Raw genomic sequence first — 19,677 nt, 5'->3', positions numbered from 1 at the left:
GTCATGTACAATCTTCAGATATACAGCCCAAGCGTGGCGTTCTCAGAGGGGTATGCGGCATCACATAGCATCATATTTGGAAAAGCAAGAATAGATCATAGATGAGGTAGCATTTCCCTCACCATACCAGCTACACGAGTACGATTCGGCATCCAGCCACTGTACCTTTCCCTCAAGCCTTCTACGCCACTTTTCCCATTCGTCGATCATCCAAACTCCATCGTATCCTCAAGGCCCGGCATAAGCACACGGGTCATCATATCAAAAACAAAACTTTTCGGCGTGTGCTTTCTCCGCACCACTTTCATGCAAATCGTGTCGTCTCCCGTCTCCCAGCCATGTCAATCCATCCAAGCCAAAAACGCCGTAAACGTCCATCCATCGCTAATATTTGTCGCGCGAGTCGAAGAAGAGGAGGAAAGTGTCCACCGCTACCAGACGCCATAGATCGATCCCCAACGCTTCTAGCGGTTGGTCGTGGGCTCTATGCCACCTACACAACCACCCACAAAACTCAACATTAGCCAGATGCACCATCAGATCACGCATGACAGCGCACAAAGAAGTCGAATCCGTCGTCACTCACCGGCCTGCGGCTCCCTAAGATCCCTTCCCAGCCCCGACTCCCTCAACATCTGCGTCTGGTAAGCACCACTCTCACCCCCCAACCGCCCTGCAGGCCCAACAGAATCAGACATACCACCACCACCACCACCCCCAAGCCCTCCAATAAACTCACAAACCTTCCCGACCAAATCCTCCGTATCATACACCTCCCCCGCCTCCCCATAAACCCTCACCGCGTCCTCCGTCCCCGATGCTCGGACGAAACACCTCCCATCCCTATACTTGCTCACAATAGCGTCGATGCGCGGCTGCACGGGTTTCGGCGTCAGGAGCCGACGCTCCGCGGTCCCTTCGACCGATTTATAGGCGCTGCGGTCCGAGACGAGGACTTTGGCGAGTTTGTTGGGTAAGTCGGTGTACGTGCTCAACCATTCGCGGACCGTCCATTCTTTATGCGCGAGGATAGTTTCCACCAAGAGAAAATCCGAAAGGGCGTCGCCAACGGTTTGGTTGATGAGGTCGGTGAGTGCGCGGAGAGTTTCCAGTGCTTCCATCTGGGCCGGGGATTGGGGTTGGTGTTTGCGCATGGCTTTTTGGGCGCGTTCGGAGAACAGGATGGTGCCGTGGCCGTTGGCTTCGAAGTACACGCCTATATCCTTCATGGCCGCGACATGGTGGAGGTGTTTGACGCCCGTGTTTGTGAATTCGACTTTAAGTTTGAGGGTCTGCTCGACGTATTTGGTGGAGGCGCCGTTGGCGTAGGCGGTTTGAACTATGGCGATGGTGATGGCGTCTTCGAGGCCGGATTTGCGGACCAGGTCGCCGATGAAGGAGGCGGCGAGGGTGGCGATGCGGTCGCCGTCGAGGAGGCGGAAGACGGAGCCGTCTTCCACGAAGTAGTAGATTATGCGGTCGGCGTCGCCGTCTAGCGAACACCATCGATCGTAGGGCTTGCCGTCGAAGTCTTTCGGTACGCGTTGGGAGGTCTTGACGTAGTCTGCACCGCACTGGAAGTTGAGATCCTTGGCCGACTCGATCTTGTCATTCACCACGTTGATCTTGAGTATGTCCTTTGGCAGGTATTCCAGCAGCTTCTTCATCTTGGGCGCACCAACCCCATTCGCACAGTCGACCGTGACAGGACTACTCGGTGGCTTGGTGGCACGTTTTATGGCCTCGTTGAACGCCTTGCCCATTTTCTTGTAGTAACCCTCCTCTGATACCTCACCGTACGGTTTGTCCATCTTTTCCGTGTTCGTCGCCTTGACCAAGTAGTGTAATTGTGGAGTGGTGAGGATACCATAGTCGACATACTCAGTGTTCGTGGCTTCAAGAGCAGCCTTCAGAGCTCTTACAAGCCGTGCACCAGACGGCCTCGTATCCCTTGCAAAGATGACCTTGCGAGCATTATGATCATGCACCTGAGCGTTTTGAATAATCTGGATAAAGCAATTGCGCAGCTTATCCGGTGTACGCGCATTCGCCATGGCCGTAGCGTAAGGCTCCCACTCCGACACCAGCATCTCGCCCATGGGATCCACAATCTTGACCCCGTTGTCGTCCGCCGGGTTGTGGGAAGCAGTGATCATGATGCCAATGGCATTACCGCCGCATTTTCGTGAACGGAGGGAGGCGACAAGGCCGACTGTGAAGACAACATAGTCGAGCAGGTCGGCACGCATTCGGAAGCCTGCGGTGCCATAGCCGAAATCTGTGTTGCCCGTATCTGCTCGCGGCCAGTCTTCGGCGGCTTTGATGATGGCCTTGAATTCGGCTTCGTTGATGTTCGTCGCCATGCTGGGCGGGAAGTGTGCCTTATTTCGACGTGTTTGCTCAGTTAGGAATATTGGAGATTTCGGTGCTGTTGCTATTGTAGGTGGTGCTGCTTGGTGCTTGGTGCTTGGTGCTTGGTGCTTGGTGCTTGGTGGCGGCTAAGAATGCACGAAAGCTGTGCTTGGGTCAGTATTTCATGGAGATGTAAGAAATGGGTGCAGTAGAGGATGATATGTGTGTTGAGTGAGGGTGGCAGTGGTGGTGTAAGTAAGGCGTGATGGGCTCAGGAAGAATGCTCGGGTCAGCTGCAGGCCCATCTCTCGTAAGTACTGTGTTGCTTTCGTCGTACAGTACAGTATTCTCATGCAGGGGCCAGCAGCCAGCTGCAGCAACCCCACGCTATTATTATTATTATTGCGGCATGAAGGTGGGGCCTCAAACCATTTCACAGGCGCGTTAGCCGGATCGGGCAAACGCCGCAATATACTGTCCACTCCCGAGGAGTGAAGTGAATGCTCGGAATAGAAGATAAACTCGCATTGGACGTGGTAACGGATATGGCGACAATGAAGGCCCCATCTACAGCACTACTGCGCGCATTCTCCCCGCTATCGACATCAGAAGCTGTGCCTTGGATGGCGAGAGGCTGTCTAGCGCAACAGCAGCCGCAGCAGGCCCAATTCTCCACCACCGACCAAAGAATGGCTAGGAAGAAGGGTGGTGGACCGAAGACGGATATGAGGATCAGTATGGCAATAGGATACTGCTTGAGAATATATATATCGAGGATGACTAACACAGCTAAGCACTCATCCGATACCACCTCCAACACCCCCTCACCCCCCGCCCATTGCGCTTCTCCCGGTAAGCACCCACCCATCACCACCCCTCCACCACCCCAACCACTAACACATCCCTTAGAAACCGCGCACTCCGCCACTGGACCATCCACCGCGCCTGGCAACTCCATCAAAGCAACCTCCGCCTCTCCCGCCAACTAGAACTCGAACGCCAATACAACAGCATGGCCTCTGCCTGCGAAGCGCTGCGTCTCCTGGACTCCCACGGCTTGACGGCAGGCGAACGCGAGAAGCTAGGAGGAGGTATGGAGGCGGAAGGGGGAGGGGAAGGGAGGGATGTGGGGAGGTTGTATCGCATTGCGATGAAGAAGGATGAGGTGTGGAAGGGGGCGCCGATAGAGTATGCGCGGATTCAGACGGAGACGCCGGGACGGGAGGGGTGGAATAGTGGTTGGACGCGGTAGTTTTGAAACGAGCGAGAGGCCGGGAAGTGTGTATCACGTGTTATTGTTAAAAAGGACGAAACAATACCTATACCAAACGGCCCCCTACGCCATGGCCAAACGCCTTCTAATCTACTGTAAACAGCAGAGATCTCATTCTTTCGCCTTGCCGACCAGCTTCTCCAACAGACACTCCAATTCCACCATCACATCCTGTGCCTCCTGTAGTCCTAGCATTTCTTCCGGACAAAACAAGCCCAGATCCAGCCTCCCGTTCGTTACGGTCGCCTCGAGATCAAGCGAATACTGCAGAACGAAATTAGCTTCCCCATCTCCAACAACAAGATCATTGACCAGACTCACTGAGTAAGCATCCTTCACCTTCAACCCACTTAGCGCTTTGGGCGGCGTGAACCCTACATGATCATCACCCGGCCCCGCCACCCTCGCATACCCCTCCCGCCTCCTCCCAACCATCTCCCGCAGCACGACCGTCCCACCCCGTCGCTCCACCTCATCATTCTTAACCCCCTCGGGCAATTTCAAGAAATTAACAAACGTATCAATCTTCGCACCCGTCCACTCCTTAATCCTCCACAGCCCTACAGCAGAGTTCTCCGCTGTACCGATAGCCTGTAAATCCCTTTGGATCTCTCTCGCTACCCCCAAAATCGTCTTCGTCGCAGGATGTCGCACGCGCAGGGGGACGAGATTAAGTGTTGGTGCTGCGAGCTTATCGAGGTCCGGGAGGTGGGAGCGGTTGGAGAGGTAGATGCCTAGAAAAACGTCATGCTCTTTTCCATCTGCTTTGGTGCTCGCGGAGTTGCTGGTGGTAAGGCTGAGATAGACCTTAGCGTATGTGGCGAAGAGAAGAGCCTGGATCGTTACGCCTTCTTGTCTTGCTACGCTTTCCAACCCAGCTGTATCGGAGAATAGGCCAGGCTTGAATAGTTCGACTCGGTTTTGTGCACCTGATATGGTTGGCTGCTTGAGTGCTGGGGCGTGAAGGTCCTTGAAGTATGATCTCCAGAACTCCCGTTGTTTGTCCTGTGCCGCTTCCGTGATGGATAATGCAAGGACGTCGGCCGACTGGATACTCAGCTGGACTGGCTCCTTGTCGTTTAGGAGGGAGGAGTAGTCTTGCATTAGTAAGGGTAAGGAGACGGCATCGTAGAGGGCATGATGGATGGTGAGCTTCAGAAGCCAACTTTTGTTGGTCTGCTCGGTAAATAGGGAGACCATTGGCTGGAGAAGTACCCTGGCCTCTGACTGCTGGACGATGTCTGTGTTGAAGCTTCCAGGCACTGATTTGAACACTACTTGTACGGCAGGTATGCTCGAGTCGTTGGTCGCGCAAAAGACAGTCCGTAGCACGTCATGACGCTTGACGAGCTGCTCCCAGGCATGTCTGAGCCGATCTTCACCAAGACTGGTCTGGATCTCGTAGCTGAAGGTCGGGTAAAACAGTTGACCCGCAGACTGTAGCCAGGTACTGAGCATATACACCTGCCCAGCCGTCGCAGGAAGCACAGCCTGCACATCGCACAGGTCTATACCAAATCTCGAGGATAGATCCGTCAAGCCACGCTCCTGCAGGACTTGGACAACTACGGCCTCGGCATTCACATTCTCGGGCTCCTTGGCTTTCGACATGCTCTCAGCAGCCTCAGCCATACGGTGAATAGTCCTCGCTCGCAGGATCTCGCTCACAGGCAAGCGAATGGACTTCTTGCGCAACACTGCCGCTACCTTGATAGCGGAGATCGAATCGATCCCTATCGTTTCAATCGTGGCGATGGGTGAGATGCTGTCGGCCGGTACTTTCGCTACTTGTGCTAGGGTTTCGCGGATGAGAAGAGCAGTGGCTGATAACCCATCCTGCACATTGGTCGGACCTATAGGCTTTGCAACAGGCTTGTCGGTGGTGTTAGATGTGAGGGTGAAGGCAGGAAGTGTGCCGATCGAGACTTGACCTCCTTCTCGGAAGGTGACCGTAGGCTCAGTGGGCGTGTTGACGATACTCTCGAGCACAGTATCGAGCTGGTTGAGCAAATTGTTCGTGCCTTCTTCGTCCAGTACACTGCTCTTGCAAGCACATCTCATGAGCATGTTGTCACCAACAGCTTCCATCTCGACAGCCACAGGGTACTCGACGCTTGAGCGACCTCCGACAGATTTGTAGAGTGGATGTGTCCGAGTCTTTCGAGCTTCTGGTCTGTGCTGGTAGATGAACAGCGCATCGAACAGCCCGGAACCGCTTCGGTCCTCCGCTGCGTCACTACACACGGCTTGTATTGTCCTCAGGGGTGTACGCTGGTAAGGCCGCATATCATCAATACTACTCTGCATAGCTCGCAGTATTTCCAGCTTGGTTCCGTGGAGTGCCGCGCGCACTGGGACCGTGTTCATCATGGGGAACATGATGCGTTCAGCTTCTTCGCTGTCTCTGCAGGCCAACACAACGCCAAACGTGACTTCTAGTGCTTTTGTGTGAGAAGCCAACACCAGAGACCAGCAAGTCTGGGCTAGGGCTTGCACTGAGATGCTGTTGGCTTGACAGAAGCTTCGCACGGTGGCAGAAGACAACTTCGACGACTTCTCGGCACGATGCACAATTTCACCGGACTCCAGGGCTGCTCGCTGTGGAAAGGGCTGCCGTTGTGCTTCGGAAAAACTGCTCGACCAGAACTTGCGGGCCGCCTCTTCCGTGGACGAGATAGCTTGCTGTATACTCCCCTCATAGGGTGGGCGTAGGACGTACTCACCCCCATAGGCTAGCCAGATGTCCTCATGTAGCAAGGCCAGGCTGTGGCCGTCATACTGTGCATGTGCCAGCGAGATGATTAGGTAGCGGTTGGTTGTGTTGCTTGCCATCATTAGACGGAGAAGTGGCTGGCCGTTACGACAACCTTTGACTTCTTCTGTGACTGTGCGTAGAATGGTCTCGATGTCAGTCTCGATGGCCGCTTCTTGGATCTGTATGAAGGAGGATGGCCAGATGACTTGAGCAAACGTGGCATCCACATCAGCAGCAGTGACCTCGTAGAACCCGGTCCGAAGTATGGACGAGCCATTAACAACCTGCTGTAGGGCGTCGTTCAGCCTTCTGACATCTGTCTGCGAGTCCAACTCAAGCACATCGTGATTGTAGTAGTCTTGAAAGTCTGATCGAATCATGTCCGCGACTAGAGCCTCTTGGCTCGGTGTTGCTGGTAGGACTTTCTCGACACAACTTACAGAATAACCGTGCTCGGTTCTGATGGCTCCGAACAGGGCTTTCGATTGCTCGACGAGTCTGTCGTTGAGATCGCCGTCAGATACAGCGTTGTCTCCGCTTTGGCCAATGGCTTCCAGCATCCTCGCTATGGTCTGACACTGCAAGATTTTGCTGACGGGTAGTACGAATCCTGATTTCTTGGCTCGCGAGGCAAGCTTGACGGCGTCAATACTGTCCATGCCAAGTGCGAAGATGGACGTATGCTCATCTACTACATCACCTTGTACACCAGCTATTTGTGCAATCGTACTGCGCAGCTTCAGTGCTTGCTCGGTCCAGGAGAAGTTGTGTACGCCATTGAGGTAAGGCTGAAGTCTTGCTTCGTGGGATCGGGAGTCGTTCGCAACTTTCGATGAAATAGTGAAGTCCTGTGCGATACTACGGTCTGGGTCCGTGCCCACAGCGCTGAGCGCAGTAACAAAACTTCCCAGCATCGCTTCCAGTATATTGTGATCAACTACATCTGCTTGAGCGACGATTGTGGCTTGTAGAGTTGCATTGGGCATCATGGTGAGCTCTAATGATAGTGGATAGTCTGCCCGTGGTGGTTGCTCGACGACCGACCATAAATCATACTTCTCCCCAAGTGGTTGCTTAGTAGAGTGCTGGAAGACAAAGAGGACGTCGAAGATTGAGTCTGTCGATGACCATCCACACCACTTGCGTATATCCCGAAGTGGCGTGTGCTGGTATGGAAGCAATGTCGTGTTCATTTGATGGCAGCGCCTGATCAAGGACGCCCAGCTATCACCTGGATCGACAGACAACACCACTGGAATGGTGTTGAAAAGAGGTCCAATAATACAGTCTGCCCTTTCGAAAGCGATCGAACGTCCAGATACTACCTGGCCATATGAGGTTGAATCGCTGAAAGGCTGCTTGATAGCCACTTCGAAGCACGCTTGGAGCAGAGCTTGGTGGGACACACCGAGATCCTTGCGCAACTGTTCGATCCCTGCCATGTCTTTGATACAAAGGTTAGCAGTGATAGTGTCGCCCGGATCAGAAGTAGCCTTCCTCAAAGGCTGATGTCGAAAGCCTTCCATTCGCTGTCTCCAGAACCGTTCTGCTTCGGCCATGTGACAGATCGGCCCATGCGGTAGGACATCTGTGAACCGTGGCCCACAATCTGGAGTGCTATTGTTTTTGTATGCTTCTGCCAGAGCGTCCATCATGAGGTCCCAACTAGTGCCATCGTATATTGCATGATGAGCGTAAAGAACTAGCTCTGACCAACCCGGATGCTCATAGATGACCACTTGAAAAGGCTGTGTAATCTGCTCGCTATTCATCTCGCACCACTGTAAGCGCATCGAAGCCATGTGACACACAGCCACATCTAAACTCGGTCGAACATGGTGCCACGGGAGATCGATATTCTTTAGTATGACCTGGACGAAGCCATCGTCACTTTGTACGAATCGTGCTCGTAGTATCTGTGTGGCCGCAACAATGCGCTCAAAGGCTCTACGCAATCTCTCGTGATTCACGTCCCGTAGACGATAGCGGAACTCGTTGAAGTACGGACGTTCGGGCTGTCGAATACATTCCAGAAGAAGTCCTGTCTGCAGACCTGTGCAAGGCGTGATAGCCTCAATGTCGTGCATGGGTATCTTCAGCGTGCGAAGGGCGCTCGTCCGGTGACGCAATGCATAAGCAGACAGGCTAAGTAGTGCTTCACGGACATGGTTGGACTTCGAATGGTCAGTTTCCTCGTCACCTGTCGCAGCAGCAAGCTCGAAGATGGTCGGATCTGTCGAAGAAGATTAGCTGTGAAGTTGTGACGAAGATCTCAGATGGACATACATTGCATAATTGTGCCGACGCTGACTGTACGAACTCCACAGCGCTTTAGTAGGCTCGCAAGCGTGATCGCGGACACGGACGATAAGCCCAAGGAGAAGAAGTTGGTATGGCGCTGCACCAGCGACCGGTCAAGCTTCAGCATAGTTGCGACCGTGGTGCAGATGATCTTCTCTGCCTCATTCAATGGCCTCTCCGCACCCTGAACTCTGTCCTGACTATCGCTGGTTATCGTTGTCATCGAACTGTACAGCTTGATGAGCTGCTTCGAGTCAATCTTGTTGTTGACAGTGAGAGGCCAAGTCGTCAACGGAACGATGTGTGTAGGCACCATGTATCCAGGTAGGTGCCCTCGACAAACATCCATGACCTTGGTCACGAGACTCTTGGAAGCCGGAGAATGGTCGATCTCGGACTTTCTCCTCTGGCCTGGCCCACCAGAGGTACAGAATGACACGAGTGTCTGCTTGACTTCATCATCGCTCTTGATGACCAGTGAGTGTGCATCCTCAATCAGTGGCGATGAGCTCTTGATTACACTGTCTATCTCTGCGACTTCGAGTCTTTGGCCTCTGAGCTTGCTTTGCGTATCTTTACGTCCAACGAAAGATATCGATCCACCGGCTAAAAGTCGGACCAGGTCTCCAGTACGGTAGACCGTCTCGTTGTATCTATCCAGATACTGGAAGGCCTTGCTGGTAAGGTCTGGTCTGTTAAGATACCCTTTACCAACAAGCTTGCCTGAAACACAGAGCTCACCGACGGCACCGCGCAGTACTGCTTGGTCGGAGTTCGGCTGAAGTACAAAGACTCCAACGTTACTGAACGGCCTGCCAATGTTGGTCGACTTGGCATCACAGCCGAGGAAAGTGTTTGACGTGACACCAATGGTTGTTTCGGTTGGACCATAAAAGTTGCAGACTGTTGAGTATAAACCCCATGAGTCAATAATCTCTTGCTTGAGAGCCTCGCCACCAGTTATGAAAACTCCACCATGTAGACTCGGTACGTCTTCTGGGTCCACTAGACGTGCCAAAGAAGGTGTCAAGGCGATGTGTGTGATCCTGCTGGATTGTATCGAGCCCGATAAGTCCTCGAGCACCATATCCCGAGATGCTCCAACCATCGTTATCCCGACGCTCCAGCTCCAGAAGTGCTCGAGGACACTGACATCAAACCAGTAACTGGCAAATTGCAGCCATCTTGAGGACTCTGTCCAGCGCCCCTCGAACAGTTTTTGAAAGGCCAGTATGGCCTGTACGGCATTCTCATGGCTGATCTCGCATCCCTTCGGCGTCCCAGTCGTACCAGAGGTGTACAGACAATAGCAAGTTGCACTAACATCTTGGAGACCCGAAACAACGTTCTTGGTTGGCTGGTTGGCTAGCTCGCACTCTTGTACCACGATGGTGACAGGAGTGCCAGCTTGTTGTCTCTTTGCGCCTGGGGGGTCTACGAGCAACGCAGCAGCGCCAGAGTCCTTGAGAATGAACTCTTGCCGAGCCTGGGGTAGCTCTGGATCTAGTGCAAGGAATGAGCAGCCGGCTTTTAGGATAGCAATAAATGAAATTGATGCTTCAGCACATTTGTCCATGCGTGTTGCGACGATGCTACCAGCAATAATTCCCTCCTGTCTAAGTCGATGAGCGAGTTGATTGGCACGCTCGTTCAATGCTCTGTACGTCCAGATCTTCTTGCCAGCTTTTCCGTGCCCTAAAGCAGAGATGAATTCTAGTGCTGGCCTGTCTGGATACTCATCAGCGCTGAGCTCTACAAAGTCGTGCAGGAATGCTGCCTTGGATGGCAATCGTGGCGTTCTAGCCGGTACGATCGAGTACAACTTGCTGTCAGACGTGTCGAGTGGATGGCCCAGCAGATCTCCAAGCTTGCTCTCATACTGCGCCAGCAAGAGTTGAGCATGCTCAGCTGTGACTTTGCTGGTATTGTACGTCAAATGAGCTGCAAGCCTGCCGTTTTTCGTCATCTCGAGCTCCATAGAAACGGTATATTCAACAGATGCTGTCTCCCGTAAGACCGAGAGGGCGTTAGTCTCATTCCGAGATCCTGTGATCTTCTGATAGACGAAGACTGTGTCGAACAGAGCTCGGCGAACGTCGCCGGCAATCTGTTGAAGCTCCGATAGTGGTGTGAAGCGATGACGAGAAGCTGTAGCATTGTACTCAACCATCTGAGCAATTACCTTAGCAGTCTCAGCAGCATTCTTGCAGACCACAGGAATAGTTGAGATGGCGGGGAACGCTGTCGCTTGGGTGGCTGAGCTGGAACGCGCTGAGAAGACAGTCCCGAAGACTACATTCTCTTCGCCAGTATACGCTGACAGAAGCATGGCCCACACTCCCTGTCCAACCGCCTGTATGGTAGCACGATTGGTTCTACAGAAATCCTCGATTATGTGCTGATCAATTGCGAAAGTACGTTCCAGAGACTGGAGACCACGGTGTGAAACTACCGTAGGACACAGATCTGGAAAGCGAGTAATACTGCAGGATGTTAGCTCACTCCTTGCTCATGGTCAATCAGAATACCTGCCTTGCGTGCTTCAGGATTTTCTGCCAGTACTCGGTACTTTCTCGCGGCTGTAGCCATCCAGGACCAAGTGCTGCCATTAATAGAGTATCAGTGCTCATCTCAGCGCCGATGTGTTCTCCACGAAGAGCTGCCTCAAAGTCGGCAATGAGATATTGCAGGCCTTCAGCATCGTACAGCGCATGGTGAACAGACAACATCATAGCTTGTCCATCTTCATGCCTACCGATATGCAGTCGCCATGCCGGGCGATGCAGTTCCGACAGTATCGCAGTCGATGCCATCGACTCGAGCTCCTCAATGTCCGTCATCGAGACATGCTTCGATGCTGAAACAGTCACGGCATTTGCCTTCCATACAAGCGCGAAATATGGCATAGCAGCATCATCTGTTTGCCAGTAACCGGTCCGAAGAGCTTGATGCTTTCTCTGCACCGAGAGCCACGCACTGATGATCTGTGAGGCGCTTGTCGTAGCTAGTAGTCGATATAATATATGGTTGACGTATAGTTGACCTTTCATATGCTGGCTTTGAGCTAGCATACCGTGCTGAGCAGGCGTGCAAGGTCTGATGCTTTTTATATCCGTGATCTGCAGGAACCCGGCATGAACGAGCGCCTCTCGATGTGTAGCCTCGAAGGAGAGCAGGTCAATTGCTTGTGTCTCTTCTGCTTCGGAGTCATCTTCACTAGATGCTACTTTTGCGATAGCAGCCGGCGTCAGTGCTTGTAGAACATCCGCGGCATCGACACGGAGGCCATTCTTGCGCAGAGAATATGCGATCTGTGCAGCGTTCAGGCTATCTAGGCCGAGTTGATACATTGATGTATGCTGCATGATTCTCTGGCCGCCTACTCTGGAAAGCCTAGCGAATGAGTCGCGCACCAATAACATGTCTGACGTCCATACTTCCTCTCCAGCACCAAGAATAGCAGCGTCAGGGTGGATTTGCGGCACCATATCTATCACAGGCACGAGTCTGCCCTTGAGATCGGATGTAGCCTGATCACGAAGTTCTCCTGAAGGATATTGTATGCATAGACCACAAGAGTCCGTGAAAGCCTGTAGCATAGTCTTCGCAAGCTCATCGGTGATGTGCGTCCGTAGGAAGTGTAGCTTTGCAGTATATGCGTCGATGCCTGGAACGATCTCTACGACAATTGGTAGATCCATGGAGCCTTTCTCATCGATCTTCTGCCAGATGGACGAATCTAGAACTTGCTCCGGTGGTTGAAACAGCAACAGAGAGTCGAAAAGATGGCACTGAGGCTGAGAGGACAGAGTCTGCAGACGTCGTAGAGGCGTCAATTGATATTGAAAGTTCGCAACATTCTGCTTGTGCAGCTCTTGTATCAATCTTATATTGCTGCTGTGCTGTACAACATTGATCCGCACGGGAACAGTGTTGAAGCAAGGTGCGACAAGTCTTTCAACTCCAGGCAAAGGTATGCTACGTCCACTGACCACATTGCCGAAACAGATGTCACTCGCGTCTTGGGTTCTATTCAAGACCTTAGTCCAAGCAGCTTGTAGGATGCTTAATGGCGTTACCGCGTAGCGTTTGCAGAACCCATCGAGATCGGCCGTGGAGTGCGACAGAATGCTCACTCTCGTAAGACCACTGCTGTGACGTCCGGTACGATCAATGCAAGGAAATGGCTTTGGTACATAGCCGGCCAGACGCTTAGTCCACGCATCCATCGCAGTAGCACTGCTGTGTTGCGCAGCAAAAGCGAGATAGGGCTCGAATGGCATAGCAGAAGTCATATGCTCACCTCTGTAGAGCTGCTGAAGTTCATCTTCTAGAACGCTCATACTAACACCATCGTAAAGTGCGTGATGCATGTGGATAATCAAAACTTGGCCGCATGAATCGATACGGAATGGTTGATGTAGAGACAACTCCGGCGGAGGTTGCGGAAATGTAAGCCCTTTGCATCCAATATTCCCATCAGACTCGAGTCGGTAGCAACATGGCCGATTAGTCAGTTGAGAGACTACTTGTGCATAAGGGTGCTCGGATGATTCTGTTCGTACGAACGAGGTACGAAGTATTGCATGTCTTGCAGCGAGTTGCTGCCAGCATTCTTTCAAATGCTCTACGTCACCACTAATGCGGTATGTGGTGGTGTTGTAGTACGAGGAGGAAGTGTTGGCTTCGCTCGCAGACAGCATTGCATCTTGTAGTGGTGTGCAAGGCAGGATGGCCGATATAGCAAGACCACGGTCAGCGTACTCCTTGTGCACCTGTGCTCGGAAGGCTGAACTGAAGGTATCTTTAAAACTCGGGTCGTGATGAGGTGAAACTGACTGTGCTTCTGCCCGCATGACCGCTGCCAACCTCTTGGTGCTGGCGTGGCGCATGAATGTTGATATAGAGACGATACGACCGAGACGATCGGATATTTGTCGTGCAGCGGCAATAGCGTTGAGTGAATTCATGCCAAGTGCAAAGAAGGAGATAGATTTGCCGACTGTACGTCTCGAGATCTGCATAATCTCAGCTACGGCGTCTGCAATGATAGATTGCTCAGTAGTCCACTCCTCGTCGTTGTCCGACACCTCGTTGCCTCGAGTATATCGCAGCTTAATCTCGGTATGTACACCAGAGATCAAACGCTGTAGCATTCGTCGATCAAGCTTCATCTGCGAGGTCATCGGCAAGTGAGACACTGGTAGCAAGACGCTGGGAATCATATATGCTGGCAGCTTTTCTTCAAGTTGCTCGTAAAGGGATCCAATTTTCGAAGCATCCGTCTCGTAGATGGTGAGATCGGGTCTGTTCCGCGTTTGTGCTGCTTGTGGTACCCAGAAGGCTACCAGTAGCTTATTTGGCTCTGTTTCGCCGCAAAGGAGAGTAGTGCAATCTTGCACGTCCCGATTACTCAAGATCGCCGCGTTGATCTCCCCTAACTCGATACGATTACCTCGGAGCTTGATCTGATCGTCCATTCGGCCAGCGATAAGCAGCGAACCATCTGGATGGATCCTGCCTGTATCTCCACTCTTGTATATACGCCCGAACCGTGGATGATCCAATAATTTTGTGGAGTTCAAATCGTCTCGGCCAAGATAGCCACGGAAGACTTGCTCGCCACCAAATGCCAACTCACCGGTGGATCCCAAAGGCAATATCTGGAAGTCGTGATCGGGAGAGAGGACAAAGACTGAAGTGTTCTTGAGTGGTGGACCTATGCTGCCAAGGCTGTCGTCAAGCGACATCTGCATGTTGATCGAGCATATGTTGGTGATTTCGGATGGTCCATATCCTTGGTGTAGAAGACCTTTACCAGCCCATCTCTGGCGCACGAACTCGGTGACGCCTTCGCCAGCGGTGACCAGAAAGCGTACTGTTCGTACGTTGGCAGGATCGATGAGAGCTGCCACGGTTGGCGTCAACGACAAGTGCGTGATGCCGAAGGAGCGTATGCTGAGCTCCAGATCACCGAGAAGAGTAGCATTGGAGGCAGAGCACAAGCATAAACCTCTGGTGAGGGCAAACACGATCTCGAAAACGCTGACATCAAACGCCTGTGAGCATGCCTGCAGGAGACGGTCACCAGATTTCACACCGTAGAGATCGGATAATGCTGCAAGGTTGCCGTTGAGGTTTTCATGCGTCACAGAGACACCTTTGGGCTCGCCTGTACTACCAGAAGTAAACACAGTATATGCGATGTCGTCTCTAACGTATGCCAGGCGAAGGTCATGAGAAGGTAAGTCATGGAAGTCGATGTCGCTCACATCAAGTACTGTCGTGCCGTTCATGAGCACCAAAATTTCCTTGCTTGTAGCATCACATAGCACATATTGTACTTGAGCCTGTTGCACAATCGCGCGGGTGCGGGCGCTGGGAGTCGCAGGTGTCAAAGGTACGTAGCCTGCTCCGGCTTTGAGGATGGCCAGGATGCTTGCATACAATGAGAGTGACTTTTCCATGCAGATGCAAACGAGATCGCCACTTGCGATGCCCACAGATCGTAGGAAATGCGCCATTTGATTAGCTTGTCTGTTGAGCCCGGCAAAGGTGAGACTGTCGGTGGTCATGCCATCCTTCTCGATCGATGTGGCAAACAGGAGAGCTATTGCATCTGGCTGCTGTGTAGCCTGGTGCTCGAACGCCGCTACGAGACCATGCGAATCGGCACAATACGAGGGCTCTGGATTCGAGACAGATAGCAGACTCTCGTCAAGACACGAATGAAGATCTGCAAGAAGTGTTTCCGGAGCTTCTAGCATCCTCGAAGCATACAGAACCAGCTGACGAAGTAGGACGTCAACTTGCTCGTCGGTTATCAAGGCTCGTTGATATGTGGCGCGCACGGAAAGGCGGTCTGTGGGGTCGAATTCGAGAACAAGGTTGAATTCATGGCGGTCGCGAGAGTCCGCCTCCACGACGCATATATCTAAATGATCTGTTTGCAAGGTCGTTTCCTGCCAGACGAAGAGTGTATCAAAGAGTTTACTGCCTGGCGCACAACCCGCAGCTTGTATAATCTCAGCGAGAGGCAGGTCTGTATGCCGCTGCATGTCACGATTCGCAGCGTGCAGGACCCGAAGAATATCGGCACATGTTCGTGCAGTGGATGTGTCCACTCGACATGGTAGAGTGACCAAGCAAGGACCAAAGACCTCTTCGATGGCGGGTAGTGGTAGGTGTCGGCCGGAGAAGACAGCGCCGAACGTAACATCAGCGCTGCCACAATAAGAACCCAGTATTATCGCCATCGCAGATTGGAACACGGCTGGCAAGCTGATTCCTAATCGCAGAGCTTTCGATCTGGCGTCTGCGATTTCCAGGTCCAGATCGTGCCATTGTGTTCGTTGTAGGCCTGGGGCAACAACCTTGGTATTCATATTCGGCAATAATGTTGCTGTACAGTCCCGCAGCTGATCTTGCCAGAAGACTTCATTCTTCTCTTTGGCAGATCCTTCCAACTTCGATGTGTAATGCGCACTCACGAGCTCGAAAGAAGCGGTGTGGGCGATTGCTCGACCATTCATACTGGCTGAAAGATTCCTCTTCAGGACATCCATCGACCATTGATCGTATAAGGCATGGTGTATATGCAGCAGTACACGTACTAGATTCCCTCGTGCGATGACCTGGAAGCAGGAGGGCCGCAACAAGTCGATTGCGTTATTGATTCCGAAGGAGTCATCAAGACGGTCAACGATCTTGACTCGATCGGCAGCAGCATTCTTCCATATGATGGTGGCATAGCCAGTCCGACTCTGAGCTGTGGCAATGAACCCGGATCGTAGCATCGAGTGGGCCTGTGAGATGCCTTGGATGGCGGTTCGAACCTTCTCCGGCGTGGCGCTTGCTTCCACGTCCAAAGTGACCGAATTACAATATGCCTGAGGATCTCGGCCAATTACACTCAACATTGCTGACTGCACCGGCGTACAAGGAGATATGTAGTCGATCTCATCGCGGACATGAGCCAACAAAGGTTCGTCGTTCAGTGCGAGTCGCGATATCGGGACGTCATCCCTCGTGGGTGTATCGCTGGTAGACTGATTCATGCTCTCCTCGAGATCTTGTATGTGCCGAGCGTCGAGTATCACAGTCGCATCTGTTCGATCATGACCGAGCCGTCGGAGCTCAGCCGCGATGCGTATCGCAGATAAAGAATCAACACCTACACTAGCAAGGTCCGTCGTCTCGTCCGCTTCCACACCGCAGATCTTCTTGATCGTATTAATGATGTCGCAAGCCAAACGGCTATTCGGTGGATGATCTAGCACGCCGCGCTGGGCCGGTCGAGGTTCTGGCGTGCGAAGCGCTGCTAAGGCTGTCCGGTCGAGTTTTCCCGATGCAAGATATGGAAGTGCATCAAGCAGCACCACAGTTGTAGGAACCATGAACACTGGCAACCACTTACCACAAGTCTGCTTCACACCATTTGATGTCAGTGACGTTTCTGCTCGCACGCAGAAGACGACGAGCTGGCCATCTACTACTTCTGCGACGGAACTACCGCAAGCAGGAGTCTTGCTTGCGGCATACTCGATCTCTCCGAGCTCGATGCGCTTGTCTAACGTTAGCACCTTCCTGTGATGTGTGGGAGTAGCAGGAACTGACCTGCCCGCGTAATTTGACCTGTCCGCTAGATATCCGGCCAAGACATTCCAGTCTCCCATCATCGCCAATCCGCGCTCGATCTCCAGTGCGGTAGAGTCTTCCGTACTGTGGATGGTACACGAAAGCCGCCCGAGTTTGTTCTTCACGATTGAGGTAGCCGTCTGCCAGCTGCGTGCCACCCAGAGCTAGCTCTCCCTCCTCTCCTAGAGTAAGGATCTCTGGTATCCCACCATCATCATTCTCTGCCGGCCGAACAACGAAAGCAGACACTGTGTCAAGTGGCATGCCGATGTCTCTCACAGACATTGCTTTCTGGAAGCATGACTGAACGGTACAATGTATGGCTACTTCTGTGGGCCCATACATGCCGCAAAGTATGCCAGTCTGCTCGGTACTGGCTGCAAATTCTTCAACTACAGACCTTTTCAGCATCTCGCCGATGGTCAATAACAGCTCAAGTCCTGGCACACTCTGACGTCCACGGAGAAGAGTACTAGCCACAGATGGAGTGAGCTCTGCTGCGTCAACCTTCAAGCGATTGATGACGTCCGGGAGATCGTTGAGAAGCTGTTTCCTGTGGCAAGCCACAAGTGTTGCGCCACGATACAACGGGAAAAATATTTCGAAACAGGAGACGTCGAACGTCGGACTGGCGAACTGTAGAAAGCGCCGGAAGTGAGGTACATGCCGCTCATGGGCCAGAAGAGCTTGCGTTACCGCACTGTGCGAAATGACGACACCTTTCGGTATGCCAGTGGATCCGGACGTATACATGATATACGCCGCTTCGGATGCTTGTATCGATGGCGCAGCAAAAGGTCTATCGTTGGTCTCATTGTCTTCGATAGAGAGGACGTTTATGCCCTCAAGATGTGGTAGATGGTCGATGTGATCGGCCGCCGTGACAAGCACACTGGCATCAGTGTCTTGTAGAATAAAACGTAGGCGGTCCTCTGGTACGTCCAGTGAGATTGGGCAAAACGCCCCTCCAGACTTTAAGACAGCGATCTGCGCAACATACAGCTCCAAGCATTGCTGTATGTACAAGGGAACGATGAATCTTGTCGTTCGTCGTGAACGACCGGCATCCCTCGCACGGATTAGTCGAGCAGCTAAAGCATCGGATCTGGCCCTCAATCGCTCGTATGTCAAGATCTGGCATGATCCTCGGTCATCGGTGTACTCTATGGCGACATCGTGAGGTGATGCTTCCCATGCAATAAGCTCGTGTAGGAGCTCGGGTCCAGGCAAGTGTCGAGGCTTCTCGTTCAGTACGGCCAGCTGCCGACCCATCGTAGGGGCTCTCAAGAGTATGTACCCACAGTTGTGACGGAGAGTTGACAGCTTTCAGGGTCGTGGTCGATGATTCGAGAAGGTCAATCCTCGATCGCTCAGGGAGGGAAGTCTCGATACCGGGGCTTCTTATTGCGGCGGCAAGTACACATCTTCTTGCGAGCACAATCAACGACTTGAGATGGGGACTGCAACGTTGGTTCACCCGATGTCGCAAAGATAGTAGGGTCTAAGCAATTTGCTGATGGTGGCGTACTTGAGGCAAGTGCATTCGTCGTGCCTACCGCTGATTGGTTGGCGTGAGCTGGGTCAGTGAAGCACAGACATCACGCGCCTACCTTTTCGTTCGCCGCTGCAAAGACCTGGACCTTCGTTCTCGAGAGTATCCCAGGAAGCGAGCCCAGCAGAACGCGAGCCTGATGGATCCGCTGCGGAATATCGATGCAGACACTGAGACTGCCATGGTCTCAGGGGTGATCCAACAGCCTCCAGCGACCGGCAAGTTTAACGAGCGACCACGAACATTTCCTGTTGAGTTTGTCCCACTACCGACACCGGCATGTTCCTCTATCTTACGTGTGCCCAGCACAAAGCGATTCGTGGCTTGCAGAAAGGTATCCACAGGAGGTCAGGATCGCCTGCCACCTTGCGCAAAATCGACAACTGATCTTCGGTATCTTTTAATCTGATAAAGGTTTTCTCTCTTGGCAAAGGGTGCCCACCATGCCATGGCTCCACTGCCAGAATGCCTGGCGATGCGGAAACCTCCACCTGCGCTTTCCAGTGGGTTTACTGAAGCAATTTATGGAGTATTGCCGAGGTCAGCACATCGGTGTGTCTGCCAATGGACACATGCTTGTGGGCCTATTACCGTATGCAAATTCGAGCTCAGGATTCTCACCATATGACGATGCTAGGAGCCTTTCCGTCTAGGCCGCGTGGGTTTGTCCCTCAGCGCTGGCGTGCCGTGACCGGCGTTGGCCTTGAGTGCTTCCTTGTCAATCTGCGAAGCACTTCATAATTGTTCCAATTCGCAATGTGTGTATCGCTGCTGGACGAGACTTGAAGTCTTGATCCACCGTGCTTT

The 19,677-nt window shown here is 52.7% G+C and overlaps 4 protein-coding genes across 4 annotated transcripts; 1 reads left to right on the top strand and 3 right to left on the bottom strand.

Annotated features, from left to right (window-relative positions):
- Positions 1-578: 578 nt before the first annotated feature.
- On the bottom strand, positions 579-2,363 carry PCM1 (Phosphoacetylglucosamine Mutase; the record flags this gene model as incomplete). The annotated part of the gene is made up of 1 exon (XM_064835834.1): positions 579-2,363. The coding sequence occupies one exon, from the start codon at positions 2,361-2,363 to the stop codon at positions 579-581; it is 1,785 nt and encodes a 594-aa protein (XP_064696884.1).
- A 543-nt stretch (positions 2,364-2,906) lies between these two features.
- Positions 2,907-3,604, top strand: LTS14_003128 (uncharacterized protein; the record flags this gene model as incomplete). Its single annotated transcript, XM_064835833.1, has 2 exons — positions 2,907-3,087; positions 3,342-3,604. 2 exons carry the CDS (start codon positions 2,907-2,909, stop codon positions 3,602-3,604), a joined length of 444 nt encoding a protein of 147 aa, XP_064696883.1.
- Positions 3,605-3,736: 132 nt separating this feature from the next.
- LTS14_003127 (uncharacterized protein) lies at positions 3,737-11,010 on the bottom strand (the record flags this gene model as incomplete). The annotated part of the gene is made up of 3 exons (XM_064835832.1): positions 3,737-3,889; positions 3,947-8,613; positions 8,667-11,010. 3 exons carry the CDS (start codon positions 11,008-11,010, stop codon positions 3,737-3,739), a joined length of 7,164 nt encoding a protein of 2,387 aa, XP_064696882.1.
- A 190-nt stretch (positions 11,011-11,200) lies between these two features.
- Positions 11,201-18,590, bottom strand: LTS14_003126 (uncharacterized protein; the record flags this gene model as incomplete). Its single annotated transcript, XM_064835831.1, has 2 exons — positions 11,201-17,245; positions 17,298-18,590. 2 exons carry the CDS (start codon positions 18,588-18,590, stop codon positions 11,201-11,203), a joined length of 7,338 nt encoding a protein of 2,445 aa, XP_064696881.1.
- Positions 18,591-19,677: the final 1,087 nt, after the last annotated feature.

This window comes from Recurvomyces mirabilis (genome assembly GCF_035927965.1).
Source record: "Recurvomyces mirabilis strain CCFEE 5264 chromosome Unknown scaffold_6, whole genome shotgun sequence".
In the NCBI taxonomy this organism is placed as follows: Eukaryota; Fungi; Ascomycota; class Dothideomycetes; order Mycosphaerellales; family Teratosphaeriaceae; genus Recurvomyces; species Recurvomyces mirabilis.
Note: the sequence above shows the minus strand (reverse complement) of the source record. Positions and strands in the feature narration are given on the sequence as shown.